Source organism: Excalfactoria chinensis, chromosome 2 (assembly GCF_039878825.1).
Source record: "Excalfactoria chinensis isolate bCotChi1 chromosome 2, bCotChi1.hap2, whole genome shotgun sequence".
NCBI lineage: Eukaryota > Metazoa > Chordata > Aves > Galliformes > Phasianidae > Excalfactoria > Excalfactoria chinensis.
In genome coordinates, this window is record NC_092826.1 from 43,087,327 (window position 1) to 43,115,026 (window position 27,700).

General features: G+C 45.9%; 1 protein-coding gene across 2 annotated transcripts in view; it reads left to right on the forward strand.

The window, feature by feature from the left end:
• Positions 1 to 27,700, forward strand: part of KCTD1 (potassium channel tetramerization domain containing 1) — a 103,510-nt gene that overhangs the window by 26,791 nt on the left and 49,019 nt on the right. Inside the window, exon 1 of one of the 2 annotated variants that reach the window (XM_072330253.1) lies at positions 6,821 to 8,982. The exons of the other annotated variant lie outside the window; for it this stretch is intronic. Within the exon in view, the coding sequence (XP_072186354.1) occupies positions 7,093 to 8,982 (1,890 nt within the window). The 5' untranslated portion in view covers positions 6,821 to 7,092. Of the gene's footprint in view, positions 1 to 6,820; positions 8,983 to 27,700 lie in introns of those variants that run through there. 2 annotated transcript variants of the gene reach the window in all.

Sequence of the window (27,700 nt, forward strand, 5' to 3'; positions counted from 1 at the left end):
ATCTATCTGAAAAATCGCAGGATTTTCTGCTTTTTAAACTGTGCTTCTCCAGCTAATTTCCTAGGTTTAACAGAGCAGTCATTTGAGGCTTCAAACTATTCTTTTGAACACTAATTTTCAAGCTCTCCATTCCAGCATATGGAGGAGGAAGCTTCAAAAATCCTATCATGAGACTGCTTGAATTGGCAATGCTATTATCAAGATGTTACTGTCAAGGCCAAACTCATAGGAATGACCTTGGAATAAAGGCCCTATTATCTCTCAACAGCTCCTCAAACTCTCCATCCCCCAAGAAACTCCACAATTGGAATGGGATGCCGGGCTGTCTGGAAAGAGATTAAATTGTTCACAGCTGCCTGGGAATTAACAAACTTACTCTCCTTTATGTTGGAATGCAGCATATTTGCAAGCCAGGTGGAAGATGGCATGCATGGTTCTTATAGGACCTAGAGTTGGCACAAAGAGCAACATTTTCATGTCTGCACATATATCTGAGTTACCAGGGCTCAATAATAATTTTCTGGCAGATTACTCCTGCCCTACAGCACGTTTCTGTGATCGCTAAAGCCAGAATGAAAGCAATGGGTCTGGATTTCACACTTCATATCATTCCACACTGAAGCTTTAATTTTGAAACCTACTTTTTTTTCTTGTGACACAAATCAGCAGGATTTGTCGTGCAGGTAAACAGCCGAGGAAACTGTGGGGACAGTTCCATAGCAGGCTCAGTGATAGTGTCATAGCTGGGAGGAAATTATTCCAAATAACTTGATACAACCTTTGCCAAAGTTGCTAACTGAGAGGTTGTACACTGTAAATTGCAAATGTGATCTCATTTTGTCCAAGGCAAAACAAAAACTTATGATTTTTCCTTGCTTATTATCACAACATTCATTGATCCTAATAAGTAGAATCTTTACTATCAAATAACTACCTTCCCGTATTTAAATGATTCAGTCCATGAATATGCAAAGGTCCTCTCTGAGGGTTCCCTAAATGATCTTTATTTATTTGATGGCATCTTCAGTTCTGTGGAAAGAAACTGAATTTTAGCCCTGATCACTAAGGAAGGAAAATATGGATTGTGCTTAATCATTTACAGATTTAAAAGGGCCTGGCTATTTAGAACAGGGATGGACAAAGGCGATAATGCATTTAAGCATACTCAACAGTTGTAAAGGTCATTTTTTTTTTGTAATGCAAAATGCTAATGAAAATACTGATGCTCACCAGCTGTAAGAAGGTATTTTTCACCTGCTTTATTATTGCCTGATAGTGGAAAAACTAGAGAAGTATACCCAATGCATCGGGTCTTTTTCACTATGCTTTGTATATTTTCTTTGCCTCCTCACGACATGAAAAGAATCATTTCAATTTTATATATATACTATATTATATTTTATATATATATATATTTCTAGGATTTAATGTCTGTCACTTAAAATACAGCTTTCTATTGCAGTCTGCACTTTCTGTTCTCTTCTACGCCATGGCCACTGGTTTCAAACCTCAAGTGAAAGTCCTGGCAATACAGTGAAGACTTTACCACAAGTTTCTATCTGAAGTTACACACTCATTTGTGAAAGTGCTTTTGCATAGAGATCAGTCAAAGTGAAATCAATGTGCATCCAGTTCTGCTCATCCAGTAATATTCCGACCCATTCTGTTCTTCAGCTGTTTTCTTGATAAAGGCTGAAATCACAGACTGAAAGAGGACATGGTACAAGTTGGCAATAAACATTCTATATTCTCTGTCCCTGTATCCTTCTTCCACATGATACATGAATATATTGCTGTCTTCTCAAATGCTGCTTTACAAGTTAACGTGATCTGTGATGCAGATGTTACATAGATGGTTCCTGTTCTCACAGGATAACTAGAGGTCCTTTAGCATCTCACATGTAGAGAAGGGAATGAGGAATTCCATTAGTAGGGCCAGAAACCATTGTGTCCAAATAATGATTTAAAAGCAAATAGGTGCAAAAATTGGCCAGGACAGCTTTGCCAACATTCTACCAAACATTGGTACCAAATGGGGGAGAATGAAGAGAGGGGCTCAAGAATGAAGCAGTGATTTTTGATGGTAGGTTCCGGGTCCAGCATGAGCAAGGTGTGCAGGGTGACAGCCTGCATGGCACTCTGACACTTGTGGGCAGGCTCGTGTCATGCTCTGCATGGTTCAGCTGAACTCAGCCACTTCTAAAGTTGCTTAAAAGGGGTTTATGTCAACCCAGCTGAGACAACTCAATCGAGGGAAGAAAATCCAAGCAGACAGGCCATTGGTGCTGGATTTTTTGCTATATAAATACCTGAAAAGGAATTTCCAAATCCACTATGACACAGACATAATACTGGTGGAAAAGGGGAATAATCAGTTTATTTCAGTCACTTAGTCAAAACAAAAGTATACTGACAGTGAATCCACAGTGTAAAGAGGCTCTGAAGCCATTCGCCGTCAGTGGGAGGAAGATTCCCTTTTGCAGGCGGTGCCAAAGGCCAGCTGCTGCCTATCCCTCAAGGATCCAACCTTGAGCTAATCCTGCTGTGAGTGAGTGGGTTTGGGTGAGTCCCCAGCTCTGGCCCCACACAGGACTGGGGCACTAAGCCCCACCTTGGAGAGCACCAGCACCGTGTCTTACTCCCTGGAGATGGAGAGAATAAGCAAGACAAAGCTGAGCCCACACAGTACAGAAACAAGGTGGGGAGTGCAATTCGTCACAGTTTCAACATCAGTATTTTCTTTTTCATAGAATCATAGAATGGCCTGGGTTGAAAAGAACCTCAGAGATCACGTAGTTTCAACCCCCCTGCCATGGGCAGGGTTGCCAACCACTAGATCAGTGTTCGAGCAGGGTCATCAACCACTGGAATAGTGTTTGTTACACTGTGAGGTTTCAGGTTTTTCTTCCTAATTTTTTTTTTCCATAAGGGAATGTTTAAGACATCTTAAGCAGCAGTGCAGCAGTACGGCTGTTCCTTCCTTGCTGCATTTGTAGATTTTACCCAGCCCAGTTTGACTTCCAGCCCCAACTTTTAGTTCAAAATAAACTTTTATTGGAAGATTATGAACGGAATATGGGATTGTGAGAAGTCCATATCCAATGGAGTATTAATTTATACTCTATTATGTAGCACTAAAAATGCTATTAAAAGCAAAACTTGGGCTTCCACAGACCAAGAATACCTATAAACAGGGCTTAGTGGTTTCACAGGGATCTCTCTTTTAAGGTTTCTTTCCTGAGTCACTGCCTTGGTCGTTCCAAATCTTCTCCTCAGGGTAGAGTTTACTGAGGAGGACTATAGGCTGACCTGCATTATTACCTGGGCACAAAGAGCCCTTTCTCTCTGCAAAGGATAAATACCGTGTCCCCGACGTATTGGGCTGCTCAATGTCAGCAGCTCCTACACACGACTGCTGGAGCCACCGCTGTGCATTGCAGAGCAGCTGATTTGTTTCCAAAGCCATCATCAGCACGGAAACAAAGGCAAACACAAATGCAAACACAGATAAACAGAACATTAATACGCCTGCTGGCAACCTGCACCCTGCACAAATTAAGAGACCTTTAAAACCTCTGCACCGTGCGATGCAATTTGCTACCTGACTCTCTTCAATCTGTCTGACAACGCAGCTGTCTGTATGTTTCTAAGCAAAAAATGCTCCAGCTGCTTGACACTGCAAATAACAGCAATTCGCAAAGTCTTGGCATTTAATTTGCCAAGTGTGCTTCCTTGCAAAGATGATGACTCAGGTTTTCTTCATTTTGCTTGCAAAACAGAGCAACGAGGAAATCAACTTTCCTCAGCAGCGCAAAATATTGCTTCTGCGAAAGAGTGAAAGAAAGAAATGTGAGTTAAAAGCAGCAAATAGCTGTGGTAGAACTGTGGGCACACTTCAGCAGCGTGCTCCCAACCCATGGCATGAGGCTCGGTGCAGGCAGGCTGGATGCTGCCTTCATCCCACTGTGTGTTGGCTGTAGCCAGGGCTTTGATGTACACCACTGCCGTCTGCACTTCACAACAGGACCGTCCCATAGGTGCAATAGCCTTTGTGTGTTAAAATTCATTAAGGACAGCAGCAACTTGGCTGTGATGGATACAGCACTGCTTTCCTAAATCAGTGTCTCCTTTGTTGGGTTGGGTAAATCTCTTTTGCTGCAGCTCGGATAGGAACCGCTAATCTGAATTAACTAAAATAAGGGAGATATAGCACATAGTGTGTCAACATCAGCTGTCCCTGGTATCGAGAGGCAATGAAACAACCAAAATTACTGTATCCACAAGTGAAAGAATACAAGGCGAATGGAATAAGCAGTTTGAAGTGACTGTTCTGAAATGTTAGAAAAGCTCCTCTCAAATTGGAGTGTGTCTGGAGAAGGACTTCTGGGACATGCTTTTTCCCGGAGTGAATTTACCAGGCATCCCGAGCATTGTTTGCCTCCTGGTCCTGTGGTGTCTCTGTGGATTTTTCGTACCGATGGCTGCATTGCCTGCCTTTACAGTGAAAATAGCCTGTGTTTAGAAAATATATTAGCATGCTTTAAGAATGTGTTTATCGTATTCAAAGCAACAGTACAAAACATGGAGAAAAAGCAGTTTTCTTAAATCCATGCCACGTGAACAGCCTTAAAGCTAATCAACGTGCTTGTTCTGAGCACTGTTTTTTAAAATCTTCTTTAGATATCTCGCCTGGATCCCAAGAAACAAAGAGATCTGGTGGCTTTGCTTTGCTGCTTTGCTCTTGGGGTGTATACCATTTTAGTTCTTAGTGAAGCTTTGTGAAACACCTGCTGGGAACATAGAGCTTCAGGTGGATGCAAGTCAAATAGCCATGTCTGGGGCTACAGCAGGAGTGCCTGCATTAGATCTGTAGGAGAATGAGGCTGCAGAGAGCTTTAGACAATGGTCTGATTGTCCGGGGCTCTGTGCATGCCAGGAGTGAGACCGGGGGAGGTGGGGAAGAGGAGCTGGAAAAAAAAAGAAGTGAGGAAAAGCCTGAAATGATTTGGTTACAGCATTACCTGTGTTGTGAATTAGCTGACACCGCGAGAAGGATCCTTTGGTTTCAGTTCTTAACCTGGAATGCTAATTCTGTTACATATAAATCAATCTCCGAGAATATGAAAGGAAGGAAAATCGGGTCCTGGGGTTTCAATCCTAGGGGAGGCAGGTGCATTATTAGTGCTCTGTGGGTAATTACATCTTCTCCGCTGACAGCAGTAATAAAACTTATTGTGTGGACAGAGCTTACGTTGGCACCAGCCTCGAGCCCTGAGTCACAGGGGAAGGCTTTGCCTGTGTAGGGCTCACTGCAGGACAAAACTCTGATAGTCCTCTGATGGAGGGTGTGATGGGTCTAAGTGTGATGTCAGTGTGCCTCAGTCAGACAGCCTTGTATGGCACAGGCAGCTGTGAGGCACAGCTCCATTACCTGGCATAGCTTGAGAGCTGAAGCTTCAGGAATACAACTGAGGAAGCTATATTTTATCTTTATGAACGTAGAGAGACAGGCAGCTTACATGCCTATGTGATTAACATACACATACACATGTATACATATAGGTTATACAGGTATATATGTTATATGGGTGTCTTCCCAATTATGGTCGCCTGCAGCACCTTAAACACTTCATTTGCGATTCCCTGAATTCCCTCTGGCTGTTGAGGTGCTTCCAACTGATGTGTATAATATGGATGTTCCATGTATATTTTTCCCCTCCAACCTCACTTCAAGTTCTTCATGTCTTTTATACTTACTATTCCTATACTTGGCTCCATATTCATCTCTGAGTCTGTCAACACAGTTCACCTCCTGTAATCAGGAAATGGTGATTAAATGAACATCCAAGTACAGAAGCTGTCAACCTGGTGTTCATCTTTTTTTTAAAGTTAGGGGGAAAAAAAACGTTCAATTACCTTTTGCACTCATGTGGCTCTGAAAACCTCTTGGAAAAAAAAGATTAAGGTGGAAAGGGGAAATAGAAAAAAAGAGGAGGGGAAACGGAGAAGGGGAAAAAAGGGAAGAATAGGGAGGAAAGGGGAAAAAGGGGAAAGACTGAAGGGAAGAAAAGGAAAGGGAAAAGGAAGGGGGAAAGGGGAAAAAGGGAAAGGAGAAGGAGAAGGGGAAGAGGAAGAGGAAAAAAGGGGAAGGGAAGAATGGGAGAAATGGAGTGGAGAGGAAAAGAAAGGGAGAAGAGAGGAGAGAGGAGAGGAGAGGAGAGGAGAGGAGAGGAGAGGAGAGGAGAGGAGAGGAGAGGAGAGGAGAGGAGAGGAGAGGAGAGGAGAGGAGAGGAGAGGAGAGGAGAGGAGAGGAGAGGAGAGGAGAGGAGAGGAGAGGAGAGGAGAGGAGAGGAGAGGAGAGGAGAGGAGAGGGGAAAAAGAACAGTTTAAAAAAATAAAATAACAAAGTGTCTTTATCACTTGTATGACCTTAATACAGAATCGGGTTGGGAGGCTAATAGCAGCTGTGTCATTTTTAGCGTTTACTGAAGCAATAAAAGAAAAAGAAGATCTGAATTGAAAATGCACGCGCTGCAAGCCGTGCAAGCTCTTTCTCCTTGGGTGGGTCACTACGGCTCTTCAGAAGAGCTCGTTTGGGAAACAGCATGATAGCATCATATAATTGTAGATTCATAGGTTGGCTTAGGCTGGACGTTGACGAGCATCCCGTTTCAGCTCCTGCCCTTTAGCGGTCTTTCTGCTCTGTGTTTTCGGCATCGGTCCCCGTCTTTGGGAGCTCTTGGAGACTTCGAGTCAGTGTTAGGTTAGTGTTAGGTTGACAGAGAGAAAGACAAGCCGCCGGGGGACAGGCGCTCGCCCCGGCCCGACGGCTCTTTCCGCGCCCATCCCCTTCTGCGGACGGGGCGGCTTCGAGGTGAGCGGCGCGGTGCGCGCTCCCCGCATCCCCGCTCTCTCCCAGCCTCTCCCGACCCGCCCCGTCCGTTCCCCGCCGCCGCCACTGGGAGCGCGGCCCCTTTAAGAGCCCGGCTTTGCCTCCCGGTAGCTGAAGGTCATTAAACACAAAAGCGCTCCAGCGCTGCGGTCCAATATAGCGCATGCGCCCTGCCCGAGGACTGGCAGGGAGACGGCAATATGGCGAGAATGCCTGGCAGCGGCGGCGGCGGCGAATGGAGCGGCGGCGGCGGCGGGGGAGGCGGCGGCGGGTACGGCGCGGGGGAGCGGCCGCCGGGCCGCGGGCGAGGAGCCCCCCGGCCGCATCGCTACTGCAGCGCTGGGGAGGAAGAGGAGGGCGAGGAGGAGGATGAGATCCAGGAGGTGCAGATAACGGGGGACGAGGAGGACGGAGCCGATGGGGGGCTGCTGCTGGACGAGGAGGAGGAGGAAGAGGAGATGGGTCTGGACTGGGACGGCGAGGAGGAGCCCGAGCCCGTGCCGCCCGCCCCGGGCCGTACGCCGAGCGGCGGCGGCGTCGTCGGGGCAGCCCCGGAGGGAGCCGCGGCGACAGCCCCGGGGGGAGCAGCGGTGACGGCCCCGGGGGGAGCCGCGGCGACGGCCCCGGGGGGCGGCGGCGGCGGCCCCGGGGGGGCGGCGGAGGGCGCGGAGCTGGAGGCGGCTCTGCTGCTGCAGCGGCCCGAGCGGGCGCGGCTGAGCGAGAACACGCTGCTGGCCACCCGCTACGCCGTGCGCATCTTCCGCGAGTACCTGAGCGAGAAGGCGCAGAGCCCCGACTTCGAGACCATGGACAAGGGGGCGCTGTGCCGGGTGCTGCGCTCCTTCTACGCCGAGGCGCGCTCCAAGAGCGGACAGCTCTACTCCAAGTCGTCCCTCATCAGCATCCGCAGCTCCCTCAACCGCTACCTCAACGAGCCGCCCTACTGCCGCACCCTCGACCTCACCAAGGACCCCGAGCTGCGAGCCGCCAACCTGACGCTGGCCACCGTCATCCGCAAGCTGGAGGAGAAGGGAGTGGGGCCGGTGGTGCAGAAGCAGGCCATCACCCGCGCCGACCTCCGCAAGCTCTACACCTGCAGCGTCTTCAGCACTCAGAGCCCCTTCGGGCTCCTCAATAAGGTCTGGTTCGAGACCTGCATGTACTTCTGCACGCGGGGCAGGGAGAACCAGCGGGAGCTGGAGGAGGACTCCTTTGGGCTGGCGGTGGACGAGGATGGACGCAAGTTTGTCTACATCAAGGCACTGGGGCCCTACCACAAGTCACGCTCGTCCTCGTGGAGCAAGAAGCGAGCAGAGAGCAGTGACGAGGAGAACCTGCCTCGCATGTACGAGACCGGCACTGAGTTCTGCCCCTACGCCAGCTTTGTCAAGTACCTCTCCAAACGCAACCCCCTGTGCAAGGCCTTCTTCCAGCGCCCGCGGGACCACTGCAGTGAGGGCGACGTCACCTGGTACGAGAACAAGGCCATCGGCAAGAACCTGCTGGGCACCCGCATGCAGATGCTCTCCAAGGCGGCCAAGCTCTCCAAGACCTACACCAACCACTGCATTGGCGCTGTCTCCATCGCCACCCTCAACAGCATCGCCGGCATCGGCACCAAGCTGGGGGGACCGCCGCCGCCACCCCATCACCACCCCGCTCCCCACCACCACCATCACCACCACCACCTCCTCCACCACCCCGCTGGCGGGGCCTGCTACGCCTCCGCCGCCCTCAATGGTGGGCCAAGGCCCCAGCCACCCACCGCCAACCCATACGTGCTGCCCAAAGACGGTGACGCCGCGCCGGTGAAGGCGGAAGTGGCCGCGGTGGCTCCGGCCAAGCGGGCCCTCTACGAGGCCATGTTCCCAGCGGGGGCCGTGGCCGGCAGTGAGGCCTGCGGACCCTCTGCCTCCCCCAAAAGACTGTGCCGCCGCCCCGCCGAGCCCCCAGACGCCGCCGCTGTGCCTGCCGTGGTGGTGGTCTCAGTGAAACACGACCCCCTGCCTCACCTCCTGCCCGAAGCCAACGGGCACAGAAGCACCACCTCACCCACTGTAGTATCACCTGCTCTTGTTTCCCCCACACAGGTAACCGGAAAAAGGAGGAAAAAAAAAAGAGAATAAGGCAAGCTGGTGACCCCGTCCCACGCAGCTGCTGCTTGCCCCCCTTCCCCTCTGTTTTACTTTCTTTCCCTCCTTATTTTTTCTTCCCCCCCCCTCCTTTTTGTGGAAGATGCGAGTTCTAAGTTCTGAAAGTCGGGCCAAAGTAGTAGATAAGGGCGTCTGATATCATTAGTGTGTGTGGTGTTCTTGATGTGCTAATGAACTATTTGAATAACCTCAAATGCAGGAAACAGCCAGGAGAATACTCAATTACACACTAGTAATGAGGGTGTAATTTTAAACTTCAGAAGTTAACAAGAGGGTTAATATGGCAATTGCATTCATCTTGTATTTGTTTATTTAAAATAGCTCTGTTTCCTGGCAGTGATCCTCTTTTTTTTCTTCTCCCCCCCCCCCCTTTTTTTTTTTATGAGGCAAATTGACTTGAGTTGCATTAGTTGCCATAGTGGCCAAATATACAGCAGTGCACAATGAGGCGGAGCTGAGCTACAGAACCAGGCCCAGTTCTGCCTGCGTGCCCACCACCTGCTGCCTGGCCCATGCACTGCCCTGTCTTTGGGTTTTTGGTCTCAGGAGCTACTGGGCTTCAGTTGGAGCCTTGCTACACTTTTACCCTTTGCTTTAAGTTTGGAAGTCATTCCAGCTCTGTCTATAAGACCTCGGCACCAACGTCATGCCCCATACAATCTCATGTTTCAGGCCATAACCTCATTGCTCGCTGCCCTGTGTGACTCCCACCCCCGCGACGCCCAATAACAGCGGTCGGGTCTCAGCCCGCTGTGGGTGAGCACGGCTCTCCGACATGCCTGAGCTGCTCCCAAGTGGAAATACCAGTTCTGGACCGAGTGACCCCATCGAGAGCCTGCAGCTCCTTGGCCACCTTGGGGCTGGCTAGGGGAGAGGCCCAGGAATGCCTGCATAAGCATCCATGTTCTTTAGAATACCGATGCCCCCCCCCCCCTTTCTGGTGTGTTCTTTGACCTAGTCAGTGGGGTTTGATCTCCTGGTGTCTGTGAATGGCTGGGAGGCTTGGCTGTGTGCAGACAGAGCTTTTGTTCTGGCTCATTATTTCAGGTATCAGCTAAAGCTTGTGGCTGAGTTTTAACCCTGCGCTCCTCGTTCACTTGCTTTTAACAACCTTGGGAGTAATTTTGAAACTCTCAGCATGGTACGGTGCTCAGGAAGGTTTTGCACTCAGGGACAGGGACCTGATGGGGAGAGCATCATGCATCCTCAACCTGTGCAGCAAGGCAGTGGGAACCAAAGGCACTGGGCCTACAGCCTGGCCCGCACCTCTCTGAACTCCGTAACCAGCTCATGTGAGGAGGGATCCACTTGTTGTGTAGCTGTTTTTGGGCTGTGTGATTCTCACTAGTGGCTGGTGACTCAAGTTGTTCTATTGTTATGACTGGGAGGAGGAGAGAAGTATCTCAAACAGGTGGCGGCGTGCACAGCTATGTGCTGTTTTCTTAACTGCAGCGGGGAAGAAAATGAGCAATCAGCAAGGCTATGAGACAGTGTGGGCTTCAGAAGTAATTATATGGAAATGTTCATCTCCATTCACAATTTAATGAGCTAAACAAGCTACCCAGCCACTTCTGTAGCTGAATCTCGCCTTTGCTACAGAACTCATTAATTTAAGTCTTGAGGAGAGGGAAGCTTGTTTTTTTTTTGTTTTAATCACCAATTCTTCTCGTGTCGTTTTTAGCTTGTTTTAACTTACGTGCTTCTTCTGGGATGTGACAAAATCTCGTCTGCGGAATAGTTTCCTTGGGTAAATGTTAATGCTAGACTTCTTCTCCCCAGCTACTTTTTATACTAGTTACGCTGGTCGGGGCCTGAGGCATTTCCTGGGGAAATTAGTGGCTGGCTGGGGTTAATGGCCCACAGCACGGCCCCCAGTCATCGGCTCTCCCAGCTGGTCATTAATCCCCAGGAAATGCCTTGGTCGCTTCATTATAAACAAAGACTTTCTGGGCCCTTTAACTGAATGCATCTTATCAAGTCATGTGGTGCTAAATTATGCTGTTGAAAAATATCACCAATTCCCTGAAGTTGATTGTGTTGGCAGTTATCCTTCCAGGGGGTGCACGCTGCTGTCCTGTGGCCTGGTGTAACACCCTGCTCAATGAGTGGCAATGTGATGGACAGGCGTCGGAGTGGGTTTAGTGTGCAAGCGTATGCATTCTTACAGCATTAGTACTTTGAGCAAGGTATGGAAAAGGTTAAGAGAAGGCACTAAGCCGGAGGTATTGAATTTGCTCTGAGTATGAGCTTCGAAGAATCTGAGCAGGGATGCTGCTTTTTCTCTTTTCTATTGTGGCTGCCGTGTTCGTTAGTTTTAGCCCCAAGATGAGTTGTTAACACTTGGTTTGCAGGAGCCTCCCTCAGAGTTGGAAAAGGTGCTTTGAATGATCATCTTGATCCTTAGGTTGCAGCCGTGAGAGCTGCGTTATGCAGCGTGCTTTAAGCACACTGTGTCATCATGGCACAACTTGCTTTTCAGTCCCCGTTTGCTCTGAAGCGTAGCAATTTTCTTGCCACTGACAGCAGTGTTTCAGCTCAAGTTGATGACAGAGGGATGTAATTTGGCTGTTGTTCATCTCTCGTAGTAGTGAAAGATGAACAATAGCTGAAGTTTAAGCTTTTGATGCTGCAATGTGGTGGTAGCTGTTGAGATTTATAGGCCTGGTAGATGCTGAACTTCCTACAGTAGTTATTCCCAAAAATAGGTCTAAGGAAATAGATCGGCTTCCGCTGAGGGTGAAGGGAGTCGTGGGTCGCTTCAGAATTATGCTGTCATGTTGGTCTGTAACTCAGTCTCTGACTGCTTGTGGAGAGTTTATCAGCTCTTAAATGACCAGATGTTCAGAGGATGTCACAAGCACGGCCCATGTGCTTTTGTCTTGGGTGCTCTGGGGAATCCTTCAGTGTTTTTTCTTGCTGGTTTAAACCCAGGGCTGGCTTTTTTGTTTGTTTTCTTTTGATTTTTTTACTGCCTTACACTTTCTTTGAAGGGCTTTCTTTGACCAGACCCAGAAATCTTGTTCTGACTGAAGGTTTCTCAAAAGAAAGCAGAACAGTATTACGTGATGAAATGGTTAGAGAGAAACCACAAATGGTAGCAAATCAAAGTAACTAATAAGTTAGTCTAGCTCTCTTTATTCCTTTTTTCCTCTTAGAGGTGGGTAAGAATCTTTATCTTTGGTATGAGGATGTCCCACATTTCCAAAAACTGCCACAAAAAAGGCACCTGTTGTGCATAGGCTGTCACAGTGCTCTGACAAAAATCGGCATTGGGAGCTTCCCATGTGTGCAGAACAGGAGAACTCATCAGAAAGCATCAGCAATATTTGGGGAGAGCAATGCTATGAAGCAAGGCTTTATTTCTCTGTGGATAATAGGTGGACCAGTATCTCTATGTCAGCGGCTTAAAGGACAGCAGCTATTAAAACTGATGACTGCTAAATAGCTTGTTAATTCTTCTAAGAGTGTATCTGTTTATTTAGCTTCTGAGGTTACTTTTGGTTACACCACTGTCTAGTCGGTGCCATCCCCTTCAGTTGGCGGATTAGCAGAGCTTGCAAGATGTACTTCATGTCTGTTCTAATAGAAACACTGATTTAAAATCTTTAAGTGAGGACACAGAGAACTTAAAATTGCACCTGCCTTTGAGGCTGTTTGTTTCTTAGTTGATTTCTATGTTTTTCTCGAAAGGAAAAAGTTTCTTATGGTAGACTTATGTTTGCGGGAAGACACTAATTGTAGAAGGGATGTGTTATAACTGCTGGTCATCAAAGCTGTTCTTAATTCCTGGGGAGGCAGGGGATGGGGAGGCGGATGAAACACATATTGTCTCTAAAACCAACGTCTTTAACAGTCTCCATAGCAAAACCTTGGCTATTGCTTTCTTCGGTGTTCAATCAGTGCTGTTCCTTACTGTGAATTCTTCTGAAGGCCAGTCATTGAACAGAGCTGTTTTGTTGTTTTGTTTTGACAATGATAGGATATCCCAAACTATGTTCCTTGTAACCAGCGTGAGGTTGGGTAGGCGGTGACTGCTGGAGAAGCCGAAAAGAGATGAAGCTCAGTGTCCACTGCAGGCTCTGGGGCTGTGTGTGCATCGGAGTGCAGGGTGGGAGCTGCTGCTTCTTCTCTTCCATCTTGAGGCAGCTGGTGGGGAGGGCAGGGTGCGCTCCAAGGTGACCTGGGGTGAATTTCTCAGATGTGAGAATGGTGTTTTGTTGCACACATGTAGAATTCGGGTTTTGGAGTTTAAAGTCAAATACAGTTGCTGTGTCAACTTAGTTGCATCGGTGTGATGTATGTAGCTATTTCAGATAGTGTTTTCTTCCAGCAGCATGTAAATTTTTATAACGTTTTTACTCTATAGAAGTTAGACTCCTTTTAGTTATTTACATCATGCGAAGGAATCAGAAACTTGCCTAGTCCAGCTTTGGGTGAGGAGAGTGCAGGAGATGATCCATTTCATGTAAGTCAAACGAAGACGAGCTTTTACATACAATTAGAGGGAAGAGAGTGTCATTGAAGCACAGCTGTATTTTGACACTTCCGCAACTCTATAGAACCCCAAATGAGAAAGTCGGTACTCTTCCTCTATGAGCATCAAAGGGGAACTGCGCAAACTTAAAGGCAGCAGTTGTTTTTTTTCTAACAAGAAAGTCTTCTGTGATTATCCTGTAAAAGATTTCCCATTGCCCACCGCTCTCCTGCTAGAGAGCAAGAGATCAGAAACTGTTTGGTCTAATTGGTGAGTCTGTGTGACAGCGAGCTGCCTTATTTCATGTGTGGTGTGGAAATAAATGAGTGCTTAAACCCTTTGAAACACACCACTACTGCACAAGCCATAGGCTGTAATTAAATTGAATGTGGGGTTGTATTGTCTTGTGCCCTTGGCTATAAACTTGATAACAGACCATGGTACACCCACTATTGTGTTAGAAGCTGGAACCTAATTAGCTGTGTTGTAGATTTTCAGTCACTTTCGAAGCCCTTCTGTTCATCCCTTTCCCAGCATCTTTCTTTATTTTTTTTTCCCCTTATTATTTTGCTTTTCTGTTTCCGAAGCAATAAAAGCCCCCTGTTTTTCGAAGGAAATCATTGAGGGCATCTAGCCAAATATGTACGTGCAAGATAATTTTTTATCGTATTTTGGATTCAAGGGACAAGTGTTAGCGACTGCGTTCTATCAGATCTAGAAGAGATTTATTAATGCTGCAATAGTAAAATATATAATCACGTTTTCAGGGAGTGCTTTGTAAGCCCCTCTCAGGCATTTAAGGGGAGGAGGAGGGAAGGGATTGCAACTTCTCACAATACCTTGATCTGAAAGTAACGTTGAAAGACATGAGATTGAAGTCTGTTCTTGTTGTTATTTTGGGATTATCCACATAGAAAAAAAAAGGCTCTTCCAGGCTTTTAGAAATTCGCCTGCTTTTGCACTCAGCCAATTTTAGTGAGTTGATCTGAAAACCTTCAAACTTGCTAGGGACTTAATCCCTAATGAGGACAAGTGCTTTGATCTGTTCTTAGTGCCATTTTTAGTTTAGGAAATAAACTTGCAGCACGCAGATGCAGCATGTACATTTCCAGTAAGTTCTTCATTAATTGATATGCTTACCGATTGCATGCGTCTGTACTCTTCTGTAGCTGGGGCAGATCATTTCAATTCTATCTAAGTACTCCATCTCCATCCCTCCTCCTTAAGCATACACACCAGTGTCTGGTGATGCTGTCATTTGTTTGAGTTCTGCTGTTTTTTATAGGGGGAGTGGGAGGCTGTGAAGTTGCAACTGTTGCTCTTGGAAGCTCTAATGAAGGGGCTGCAGCTCCCGGGCTGCCCTGTAAATTGGCACCTGTGTATGCTTTTGCTACTTTTGCATCTCTCTGCCAGAAGCGTAGTGCATAAATGAATGACTTCTCTAAAACACAGCTGTATTTTAAGCTCCTGTTTTGTGTGTGTGTGTGTCCATTTGTGTGTTTAAAATTAAGGATTTCTGGAGTAGTTTAGAGGGTGATTTCTCAGTACCCTTCAGCTGAACCCTGAGTTGTTTCGAAGTGCACATATACACATAAATACATATATCTCTCTCTATATAATGGATGTGTATGCATATGCTGTTTTTGTTGCTGTTGATTTCTTTCTGTGTGTTTCTAGTATGCTTCAAAAGTGGCAGGGAGTTGTCAGTGGGAGCAGGGAGGTGATCGTCCCTCTGTACTCAGCACTGGTGAGGCCGCACCTTGAGTACTGTGTTCAGTTTTGGGCCCCTCCCTGCAAGAAAGACATTGAGGCCCTGGAGACTGTTCAGAGAAGGGCAGTGATGCTATGAAGGGTCTGGAGCACAGGTCTTATGGGGAGCAGCTGAGAGGGCTGGGATTGTTCAGCCTGGAGAAGAGGAGGCTCAGGGGAGACATTATTCTCTGCAACTCCCTGAAAGAAGGTTACGGTGGTGTGGGATTCAGCTTCTTCTCCCAGGTAACAGCAATAGGAGAGCAGTAATAGTATCAACCTCAGGGGAGGTTCAGGTTGGATATTAGGAAAATTTCTCCTCAGAGAGAGCAGTGAGGCAGTGACACAGGCTGCCCAGGGAGGTGGAGGGTTTAGTGCCCTTGGAGGTGTTTGAGAACTGTGTGGATGTGGCACTGAGGGACATGGTTAATGGACATGATGGGATGGGCTGATGATTGGACTAAGTGATCTTAGTGGTCTTTTCCAATCTTAACAATTCTGTGATTCTGTTCAAGTCTGATACCACAGTCCTGACCTCTTGCTCTGATTTTGAGTTACTAGCTGTGAAGCCTGTGCCCACCTCATTGGTGTAAGCTCTTGTTTTACACCCACAAAACAAACTTGTGCACTGTTCACTTAGTCTTTGTCTTGGCTATCACAGTTGATATCTAGGAAATTAATGCAGACCGTGTTTGCTGTGTCTGGGAGATGAGACTTTCTGTAGGTTTTTATCAAGTTGATGTGGACATGTGTTGCCTTTTTTCTGTAATTGTATTACCAGTTAGTGGAACTGTCCCTACTTCCAGTTTGGACCTGGTTTGCATTTCTACTCAGTTGTTCAAAGTGTGTTTCGGTGGGAAGAAGAGATGCTGTAAGCGCATGGGTTTGGGGAAGCAACTGCTCAGTCAAGAAGCCTGTTAGTATCTGTATACTTTCTATTACATTTTAACTTGGCAGTGCTGAAACATGCATTTTGCTGACTATATCTCTGAAGCTTCTCAGAAGAATCACCTTGTCTCTGTAAAAATAAACATCAACGGGTGACACAAAAGTGCACAGTAATTAGAAAATTCCAGGACTGTGAGGGCTGGAAAAGCACCTGTCCTTGAAGGCAGATGGAATGGTGCAAAGCTGCGTGTTCTCTGTAGAACAGACTGATGGTGGTGGGATTAAGGTTTGAAAAACGTGAAGACTTGACGTGTGTGTTCTTCAGCCGTGGTTTAGGTGTCTTAGAAAAAAAGAGGGAAAAAAAAGTCTGGAAAATCGGCTTGGGAAACTGTTTCCTCTGCAAAGCCCTGTGTGACAGTTTGCCTTTTACAACATGGACACAACTTGAATTCAGAGCGGTGTTCTGCCTGCCTTTTAGCCATTTGATGCACTTCTGAAACAACCTGATTTCTGTTTTTATCTCTAGAAGTCCTTGCAGGTTACCATTTAAAAGCATTGTTTTTGAAATGCACCTGCACCTGTCAGCTGCTTTCAGAGAAAACATTGCAAGTCTTCTTGCTGCAGCTTAAGCAGGACCTGCATACTGATATTTCTTCTGACAGTACTTGAGGACCTAAGCTGCCCCATTCCTTCTAGGATGTTGGGAAGTGCCAGAAGTGAGGCATGCCCCAAAGCATCAAGGAACAGCCATGTTCATTTTAACCGGTACAGAGTTGTTAAAATATGAATCAAGCTAAAATGTGGTGACTCAGATGGTATCAAATGTAGTGTGAATTACATTCTAGTGCATTACATTGGTAAACTCAAGTAGCTCTCTGCTGCCATGTGAATAGCTAAAAGTATCTGCATGGCACAGAGGAGAAGAACTGAATGTTTATTTTTCCTTTTATTTATTTGTTTATTTTTTTAAGTTTGCTGTGGTATTTGATAGAGAAGGATTCCTCAGAAGTGGAATTTTAACCAGTCAGTTTCCTTGCATATTGACTCACAGACTGCTAATAGATATATTGAGGAGGATGAATAATAATAATAATAGCAGGCTCGATCACGGTGTGGGATAGTGGTACAGCAGTGACTGCTGCAGTCATTTAACATGAATGGAGGCTGCCTGTTAGTTCAGTTCTAGAGAGGTGGTGAAGCATCAGGTCAGATCCATAATATGTCCAAGTAAAGACAGAAGTGGCTAATGTATATAATATTAAATATTTATGAATTGACGTATATGAACGTGTATATTGATGTATACGTACGAGAGCTTCTCCAGAAGTAATGCCTCCTATTCCTTGATTCTTTGATGTTGGACCACAAAGTTAGAGGTGAATGTTGGTGATATAACAGTAGAGATTGAACCTTCCCACCAATATTTAGTTTAATGTTGTTGCTGTGTGACAGATGGCAGCAGAGGGGCACTGTGACAGAATGGCATATGACATGGAAGTGCATATGTAGCAGAGGTGAACTCCTTCATCTGCAAGAAATGGCACCTACTCTTTGATGCTTGTTGAATGCTTATGGAGAGCAACCAGTGGCTGTGAGTACAGTGAGGTGGTGGGTGGTACGTTTCAGCTGTGGCAACAGCCATGATGGGTCACCTCTACTGGAACACATTTTTATCAGCATGGCATGTAGACTCTTGTTCGTCGCTGGAGAAAATACATAACAAATGGTGGTGACTATGTTGAGAAAGAGTGTTTTGTAGCTGAGAATTTTTTTCTATCAAATAGTTTTATTACTGTCTATGTATCTGTTGTAGTTTCCATGGAAATAAATAGGAGGCATTAATTTCAGAGCATCCCATGGGTATGTGAAATATACTTTTCAATACATAAATATTTCTATTTATATATAAACATGTATCTACATTCTTATATATACAAAACATGTATACATAACAACACAAATATATTTAAATTATGTACTGTAATAACATAGAATATTCTCTCTCTCGCTTTTCTCTGTATATATATATATATATATGTATGTATATATATGTATATATAGTAGTAGATTAGATTTCATAGGGCCTATGTCCACATTGTTTCTAAAGGAGAAAGCAAAGCAAACAAAAATTGCTGCTATTTGAGCAGTGACCGCGGAGCCCTACCCTGGGGACATGGGGCACAAGCAGGGAGGCAGCCTGTGGCTCCCTGAACCCCTGAGGGTTTTCCTCCAGAAACATAAACAAGTATTGTAGAGAAAACCTAAAATGTTCTCATTTTTTCCCCTACTATTTATAAAATACAAAAAGTTCCAAAGCAAACATACGGTCTGAAAACTTTTTATTCACTTTAATGGCAGTGGTGCGATATAGTTGTTACCTGAGAGGGGGAGGAGAGCAGAGGTGAGTGCTCCAACCTACTCATAAATAAGCAAGTGGAGTTAAATAATGGATCCAGCCGGGGGAGAATCTGGGGACAAGGAAAAGAGCTGGAAATGGAGAATAAGGATGAGAAGGAAAGCAAGGTGAGAAGCTATTACCAACTACATTATTGTAAATGTAGGTATGGACTGCATTTCATTCCGCTGGGTCCATTTGGATGGGTTCTAGAGGTGGTAAATAATGTCTCTGAACTGGGGCTAGAACTAGAGGAGGAAATAGGGATTAAAAAATGTGTCCTTCCTAATACTAAATAACATGTGTAGAGGGCACTGAAGAAAGATTTGATCAAGGAGAAGATAGAACCAGGGGAGTGGCAAAGAAGAATGGTTTGCTTTATTTGAAGTAGAAATGCTAGAGTAAAATGTAGAAGTAGAGTAGAGGGGCAAAAATCTTTGTTCTCTTCAACTTCCAAGTCAGTTACAAGAAGCTGATTGTGGCTTATTTAAGTACACTGTATTATTGCCTCTTATGGAAATCAAAGCATAAAGATTTTATTTTTTTTTCCTTAACCTTAAAAAAATGTCATGTTTAAACTAGTGGTTGCCTTTAGAGTTCTATTTCAAAGTAAGTGCTGGTTCTTGGGTTGTATCCCAAAAGAGATCCGCTGTCAGCACTGTGGTAACACGGCGTACAAGCATTGTGCTTGCTTTTATTCCTAATGGCCAATAAACTAGTTTCCTCAAGCTCCTTGAAATACTCCTTGTAGACTCAAGTGTCCAGATCAATTCCTCATTCACATCTTATTAAAGCTCAGTGAGGAAGTCGGGCAAACAGGGTTTTGATCAAAGCACTGTATAAACTGGTGATGTACCCCGTTCATCTTTAAGCTTCCTCGTATAATTCCTCAAGAGAGCCCCAATGGATTTTCTCTTTCAAAGAAATCTTTCCCCTGTCCAAACTGGTTCCTGCAATGAGGCTGGAGCATGTAGGTCCTCACTGGGACAGGAAGCAACATATAGGTAATGGTCTTGCTTCTCCTGTGTTTATTTGTCTTGTGGTTTTCTAATGAAATGCTAGCATTGTTCAGTCCTCGCAATGAATGGCTATCTGCATCCAGAATTACTCATGTATGCTGCTCTATTCTGTATGTTAATGCCCGTGTTCTCGTTGTGCAGTCAGTTCATGTTATATATCACACCTTTAAATGCTTCAGTGGTGTGCTTAATCAAAACGTGTTGGTTTTGCCCCTAAAGAAACAATCGCAGGGTCCTAGCTCCAAGAAAGCAGGAATTTCTTGTTGGTTCTGTTGGTGGCTGGCTGGGTGCTGGCTTTCAGCAAGTAATTATTTAGAAGTAGTTAAGCTGCTATCATACAGCAGTCCATTTTTTTTCTTAAACCTATTTTAAGCTTTTATACAGTCTCTTTTTCAGATCTCTCTTCTATCAGGCTTCTGCTTGTGCATCTCAATGAGTAGAAGACCTCAGAACAATATTTACAGCATCTGCTTCTGTGCTTTATGTGTGTAACTGTAACAAGATACATAATCATGTGCTCTATTATAACTTTATTCAAGGAGAGGTTTTTATCTGCTCTGCTTATGGATAGCCATGGCAGGCACATGCCTTGAGAACTGCTGCAAATCAGCTGCATTGTTTTGGAGGCGCTGTTGAATATGCTGTTTTTGTTGTGCAATTTGAATAAAAGCTGTGTGTTTTGCTGCGGGGAAAATGAAGCCCACAAGAAATGGCCATCACAACACAGAACCTCATGGGAGCCAGCGGGACCATCCCCTAGGTGTGAGGTTGTGCTTCGGGAGCTAGGGATGGAAGTGCTGGAGGTGACTGAGAAAGCTGATAAGAGATGTTAATCGGCATCACCAGCAATTTTAGCCCAAAGCAGGGTGGGAAAGGAAGTCCTCAGCCACAGCAATGTGAAGTTGTTAGCTGTTCTCTGCCCTCCTGATGCCCCTGCTGGAGCAGTGCATCCAGGCCTGGGGCCTCCAGCACAAGAAGGACATGAAGCTGTTGAAGTGTGTCCAGAGGAGCACCAGGGCTCAAAGGGATGGAACACCTCTTCTATGAAGGAAATCTGAGGGAGCTGCTCTTGTTCAGCTTGCACAAGGCTTCAGAGAGTCTTCATTGCCTCTTTCCAGTACATGAAGGGAACTTTTAAACAAGAGGGAGTCCAGTTTCTTATATGGTCTGAAAGTGATAGGACAAGGGGAATGGAAGAGGGGAGATTTAGGTTGGATGTTAAGTACAAATTCTTTACTCAGAGAGTGGTAAGGTATGGGCTGGTGGGTGGCAGCCCTGCCCACGGAGAATGGAGAGACTGGTTGGGTCCCTTCCAACCCAAACAATTCTATGACTCTTAAAGCAGTTTTCTTGTGACTTACATGAAAAGTAGAAGTCTCTGTTGGGATCCTAGTGGATGAGTGTCCTCCCTCCTGGCAGAGGAATCCAGCACAAATGATGCTAATCGTCACCCTTGCTGGCAGTGAGGCTGGGAGGAGGGGCTGCCTCTGTCACCACTGGTGAGCTCCCCTGTGGTGAGCTGGCTGTGGCTCTACCCCCACCACACTACCATCAGTGGTGGCCTGCTGGGCTGGGTGCAGGAGCTAAAAGCAGTGGGCTCCTGCACCAATTTAAGTGGAAAAGCAAGACTAATGACCAAATCTGTTGTCTTCATGGTTTTTACTTGCCATGAAAAATAGCTGTTTGCTTCTCTGTCCTCCTGGCTTTACCAGCTCCTCAATATAACTTCTTTGACTTTTACTGATGGCTTCTTGTGCCTAATCATTTCTTAATGAAGCAGGGGGCTATACTTTATTCTGTCCTGCAAAGGCTTCTTTTTGTCCCTCATTCTTGTTTTCCTTCCACTCTGTTTCCACTCCAGGCAAAAATTATTTCCAGCTGGATGCGTGTCATTCCGCAGCAGTTGTAAATGGCCCCACAGTTTTGCTCATAAATATCAGAACTCATTTTGCCTCTCTGCACATGCTGTTTTCTCACCTTGAATGCATGTGAGGGAGGTCATTCAGGGCCGGACCCCAGGCTGGCTGTCCTGGTACTCTCATCCCTAGGCCAGCGACTGGGAGCAGGTGTCTGTGGAGATTGGGAAATGGGCAAGGAGGGCATGCTTGTGATGTTCTCAGGTGCTTCTCATGTGGGTGCTATAGAAACACCAATTTTCCTCTGAGGTATAAATGACATTCGTAATGAAAAGATCAGATCTTAACACAATAGTGTTTAGTCTGTGGGATGAACAGGACCCCTTTGCATTTTCTTCTCAATCTGTTTTGATGGGAATGTTGATTACAGACAAGGTAAACTTGTTTGCGCTTTGTTCATTAATAACAAACCATAAACTGGCCTGCCTCCCCTCCCCACAGGCAAGACACTTGAAGAGATGCCAGACAATTAAACTACTTAGGGCAGTAATTACAGTCAAATATACAACAAAAATAAAATCACTGCACAGGGGTTTTTTGTTTTGTTTTGTTTTTTTTTATGCTCGGTTTTGTTCTCTCCATTTATTAAACTGCAACTCTTGCCTCACGACTGAACAGGAATGTCTCAGTCAATGGTACCAAAGGACTGAAGTCCAGAGAAGCTGTGGTGCCCCATCCCTGGAGACAATCAAGGCCAGGTTGGATGGGGCCTAGGGCAGCTGAGCTGCTGGGTGGCAGCCCTGCCGATGGCACAGGGTGGTACTGGTTGGGCTTTAAGGTCCCTTCCAACCTAAATCATTCTATGAAGGTTCCTAAAGTGTGCAACAAGCTTACTTGGGTTCAGCTGGGCATTTAACAACCTCACTGATGTTCTTATGGCAAATTCTTCGCAGCACTGAAATTCTGCTTGTTTGAGGCATCGTGTTCAGTTTATAGGGCTGGCACCTCCCTGGTGCTTAGCAAGGGTGTGATACCAATAGTCTTCTGAAGCTTTTCCTTTCTCACTGTCCTGATTCCTGTTGTACATTGCAGAGCATTCCTCAGTCTGCTGTGATAGCGAGGAAGGGGAGGCTGGATTAGGCTGAGTCACTAAATTCTGACTTAGCTTCAAATATTTACTTGTATCTGGTGCATTTTAAAATTCCAAAATACGTGTTCACAAGCCTGACTTGCTATTGAGCCTATTTAATGAGCTGGCATCCTGCAGCATTGTATGCACCAGTTCAACGTATTTAAGTGAAATTCTTAGTGACTTCAGTATTCCAGATAAAGTGCACTTTAAAAAGAAAGAAACGGAGCTGTAATGAGATCCAGCTGGTGTACATAAACCTTTCACATTGCATTACATAATTAAGTTGGTAAGTAATGTATGGGGGAAAGTTCTCGTTGCTTATTCTTTTGTACTGGAGTTTTACAAGGCTGTATAAATACCGTAAGTATTTAATGGGGGAAAAGCAGGATTATAAGCAAACGGTAGAAGATGGATGGTACGACAACGTCATAAAACAAGTGAGCAGTATTACCCTTGTGGTATTTGGTATTAAATAACTGAAACTTGGCAGTGTGCTGTGCATTGACATTGCTCTCATAAGATCATTTTCTAATTGATCGCTTTGGTTAACATGATTGCTTTAAAGGTAAATTGGTTTATGCTGAACAATACCAGAGCGCAAATTCCCTCTGGTTTTGGCCGGCCTTTTTTATTCAGCGAAATCTACACCGCTGTGGTATTCAAAGCAGGGCATGAGCTCCTGGGCTCCTTACCATAACTTAACAACCTGTTCTGCTTTTAACAAACTGTAATTACAGAAACATAAACTACATCTTCATTTATTTCGACTGCAGAGCATGGGAGAGGAATGTGGGAAGGAATTCTTTGTACCGCTGTGAATTTAGTAGCCTGCCTTGCAGTTGTTTCATAAACATCCTCGAAAGCTTCTGAAAATACTGAATGTGGAATGTGCCAAAAATGGTTAAAACTCCAGACTCTGTCCTCTGGCAGGCAAGCCCTGGCAAATCTTAGCTTGATGCTGCTGCCCTCGGCTGCCCTCCTTTGCAGAAGGCTTTTGCTCCCTTGCAGAGTCAGCAGAAGGCACCTGGGCTTCAGCAGCTGCACCAAGCCCTGGTCAGTGGATTTCATGAGGCTGCCATTATCACTGGGGATGGGCACTGCGCTGCCCAGCTGCTGACGGGGCATGCACAAGGCACGGGCACGTGGTCAGCTCTGCCGGCGCTGCCTCAGGGCAGTGACCCCAGGGAGAGGAGCGGTGAGAAGGAGCCGTCCCAAATTGCCCAGCTGTTTGCTGAGTGACGGTGAGTCGGAGCCCCCAGCTGTCCTCATTTAAAAAGGGTGGTCAGGCACGTATCGTAGCAAATTTAAAGCGTAGGCCGTTGTTCTGGTGAGAAGTCTAATTTACCATAATTGCCTTTTTTTTTTTTATAATGAGCCGATCCATTTAAGATGTCTCAATAACCATTCCCCGGTTAAGACGATGGCTTAATTTGGAGCTGCTGTTACGAGTGTGGGCACGCTGGCCTCAAGCTGCTCGGGCTGGGCGCTGCGGTGTGATGCTTTAAGGCTGCAGAGAGTGACTTTTGAACTGTACAGGAACTTTCACTGACTTGCATGGGAGCTGTTCAATGAGAGGTGAAAGGAGCACTCAGGATATGAGTGAATACAAATATCTTCTGGTTTTGTGGCTTTGTAAGTTCCCATAAATCAGTCAGCAAGTTCCCAGTTGTTGTGACAACCGCATGTCCCGTGCTCGGGCACTGCAGTTGCCACAAACCCCAGCAAAGGCTGCAGTCAGCCCGTAAGGAGCAGCAAGGCAAATGAGTGGCATTTAAAACACAGGGCACAGCCTGGCAGATTTCTGCTTTGCTTTTTTCAGACTGTCAGTGCGCCAGCAGACTCTCAGAACCGTCCTCCTTTTCCTCCATGTCCCCTACCTTGGTGCTTAAATCAAGCAACAGAAATCCATAGAGGGATTTTCTGGGAGAAACGAGGTGAAAGCTTTTATGGGTTTATTTGTAAGGATTTCATAGAATCACAGAATGGCTTCAGTTGGAAGGGACCTTAAAGATCATCCAATTCCAACCTCCTGCCGTGGGCAGGCAGTAGATTAGACTCAGTATTTTGTACCGCTTGTTCTAAGGAAATGCTTGTGTTAATGAGCATCCATGGTGAAACGTGGGAAAGAAATTAGTTAGAAAAGGAAGTGGGATGATCCGTGAGTCCCTGCTTTCCTGTGCCAGCTGCAGGAGTTGGGGTCCCTATGGGGCAGCAGTCAATCCAGCTGCTTTGTGGCCTGCCTAGTGGGATCCCTGTCCAGGGACCCAGACCTACCCTGTTTGGCTTAAGACTGGGAGGACTGCAGCACGGTGTGCATCATGGATGCACTGGTTAAACCTCGTAGTTAGGAGGCTGGACATACAGATATTCTCTCCCTCTTTTGCATTACACAACAGTACAGACACGCAGACATCTGCGAGCTAGCAGATTTGATCTGTGTTCCTAAGGATTATGAAATTCTGGTTGTATATAAATTTGCTGTCTGAATTTGAAGCATGATTTATGAAGGGTGCCTTGCGTCTTGTAGCTAGCATGACTTCCTTTTCTGTAGGATTGCTAGGCAGATGTTCTGACTTCTCCAGTATGCTGTCCTTAACATGTTTTTTCCTCATCTTCTGTGCTGCCTACTTACTTGCTGAAGCTGTTCAGCTGATACACAGTAAACTGTTTCTTCCTTAGCACTTGGGCCTGGTGCTGGCTGGATTACCAAAAATGCAAAGCAAGGCGTGCATTTGTTTTGCACTGTTGAGGAGCTATCTAAAATAGTTGGAAGCGTGTGGTGGTTCTTATTTTTGTTCCGTTTCCTCAATCCTCTGTTGTAAGTGCACTTTCCCTTGCTAATCTGCTGTCTGAAATACTCTTTGTTCAGGAAAGCAAGTCTATTTCTGTTGTAATCAGGGCTAAGAATTCAGCTGCAGGGTCACTCTGGCACTGCAGAGTTCACTGACCACGTTTTGCTGCTGGCAGTCCCAGCTTTGGCCCCTTTACACAGATCAATGCCAGGCTAACCCCATTTATTGCTACTACTGAATCAAAGCTCGGCTGCTCCTACTTAATTTAGCTCAAAATAGACATAATGCAAACAAGCATCAGCATGGCAAAAGAGCGAGAAGAAGGGGAGGAAGAAAAAGTCATGCAGTTTGTTTGGGTTTTGATTTGTTGTTTCTGAATTGAAGATGCCAAATGGTGCCAGGATTCAGATGAAGGGAACTAGTTTTCACTGTATTATTTGACTCTTTATAAAAAAATAATAGTCATCATGGATTCTGATCTGTGCAGTAGAGTTTGGCTGGCTGTCTGGCTGTCTTCCATTTCCTTTTTGTGTTTAAGAATCTCTTCTAATGCAACAGCTACTGCTTCAGCTCAGGCGCACATTCTGATTTCCTTGAGGTTTTGTAGTCCCACTGATGTTGCCCCCAGTTTGCATTGTCTTGGTCACGTGAGGTTGACCTTCATCCTTACTACTGGGTACCCATCACCAGTTACCTCTGCTTCAGCCTCAGGGAAACTTGCAGACTGGCTTGTGGTCAGGTGAAGTTACAGTTGGCAGGTATGCTGTTCTTAGTGAAGATACCTGATGTTGAGCCCTTTGTGAGATCCATCGTGGTGAGGTGGGTTATGAGGTTTTGTTTAAGTGAATGTGTCAGGTAACACTGCTGTATCTGTCATACTTTGTGACTACACTATAATTTTTCTTCTGTAGCCGTGGCACACCTCAATCTGAGAAAACGTTGGGATCCTGAGGACGTTACTTGGAGCTGAGATGACAGGACCTTTATGGCGTGGCTGGCAACCTGCCACTGTTTCCAGCTAGGACTGGATTTATAAATTCCACTGCCACACCTCATTCCACACGGCTTTCAAATATGTGGAGTAAGGCACACACATACCCTCGCTGCTTGTTGTCTCCTGGGCTGCAGCCCTGTTCCCTCTGCAAGGCAGCATGGATGGAAATCCTGAGATTTAGTGTGTCTGATAAACACAAAGAGATCCCATCCTTCCACTCCACTCTTTCCCCTAACTCATCCCCTTCATTTCTGCAGCTCCAGGGCACCGCTCAGCAGAAATCAAGTGTTTGGCGTGGGTATGTCTATAATGGGATTTAAGATGACAGCCATGAGACAAATCCATCATTTAGGAATTGTTGAAGTTAATTTCTGCCCCCTCTGCTACATGCTCATCACATGTCTTTTGAAACTTTTCCTGTTTGCTCCAAGTGCTCTTACTTTTGTCATTACAATTCAGCTGTTCCTGAAGGCAAGCTTTTGTTCTGTGGAAGAGACCAAAGCAAAGCTGAAATGTTTTTTGTGTTTCACCACCCTTCTCCACACTCTTGCAAATTAAATGCCTCCTCCTCCAGCCTACCCTTTTCTCTTCTGGCAGGGCTCTGTTGCCCCAACAAGGGAAGCTTTGTCTCCCCTCTCCCACTCTCAGCACGCGCTTGGCTTTCCTGTTGCCTTCACGTGCTTGGCTTCCCCATTGCCTTCTGTTCTTACCTCTTGGAGACCCTGCAGCCTCCCTGCTTTACTGGCCTGGTATGCTGGGACAGAGCTGCAGGTGTCCTGTACCACGTCCCTGGACACAGGGTGGGCAGCACATTGAGTCCTAGGCTTTTTCTCCAAGCTTACCCAATTCCAGAGAAAGTCCTTTGCAGGACTGTCCTCCAGATTTAATCTAAATCTGCTTTTTCAACCCCTTGAGATGTGTCACTGTGTGACTGGCCCTTCATGAGATGTTAAGTGGTGTGATGCTTCCTTCCACTTCTCAGGTGTCCATTGGAAGCTAGTGGTTTTGTTTTGCTTTTTATTCACATTAAGGTGGTACTTTTGTGAAGACCATCCTAAGTGTTGGCAGCCCGCTTCATGGTGCATCTGATGAGCATTCTCCACACAATGTCTTGTTCCCTGTGCGCCTGGGAAAAGCCTCCAGTGGTGTTTCCTTGATAAATAAGGAGCAGGGTCTCAAAATCATTGTTTGTTGTGTGGATTGCTTTTTTCTTTTTCTTCTTTTTTTTCTCTCTTTTTGTGGTTTTGTTTGTTTGGGTTTTGGTTGGTTGGTTTGTTTTAGGTAGAGGTAGGATTCCGTTCCTGCCTACTTTGAGTAGAAAATATTTTTTTTTAACTCATTTTTCTTTTCCTTGGA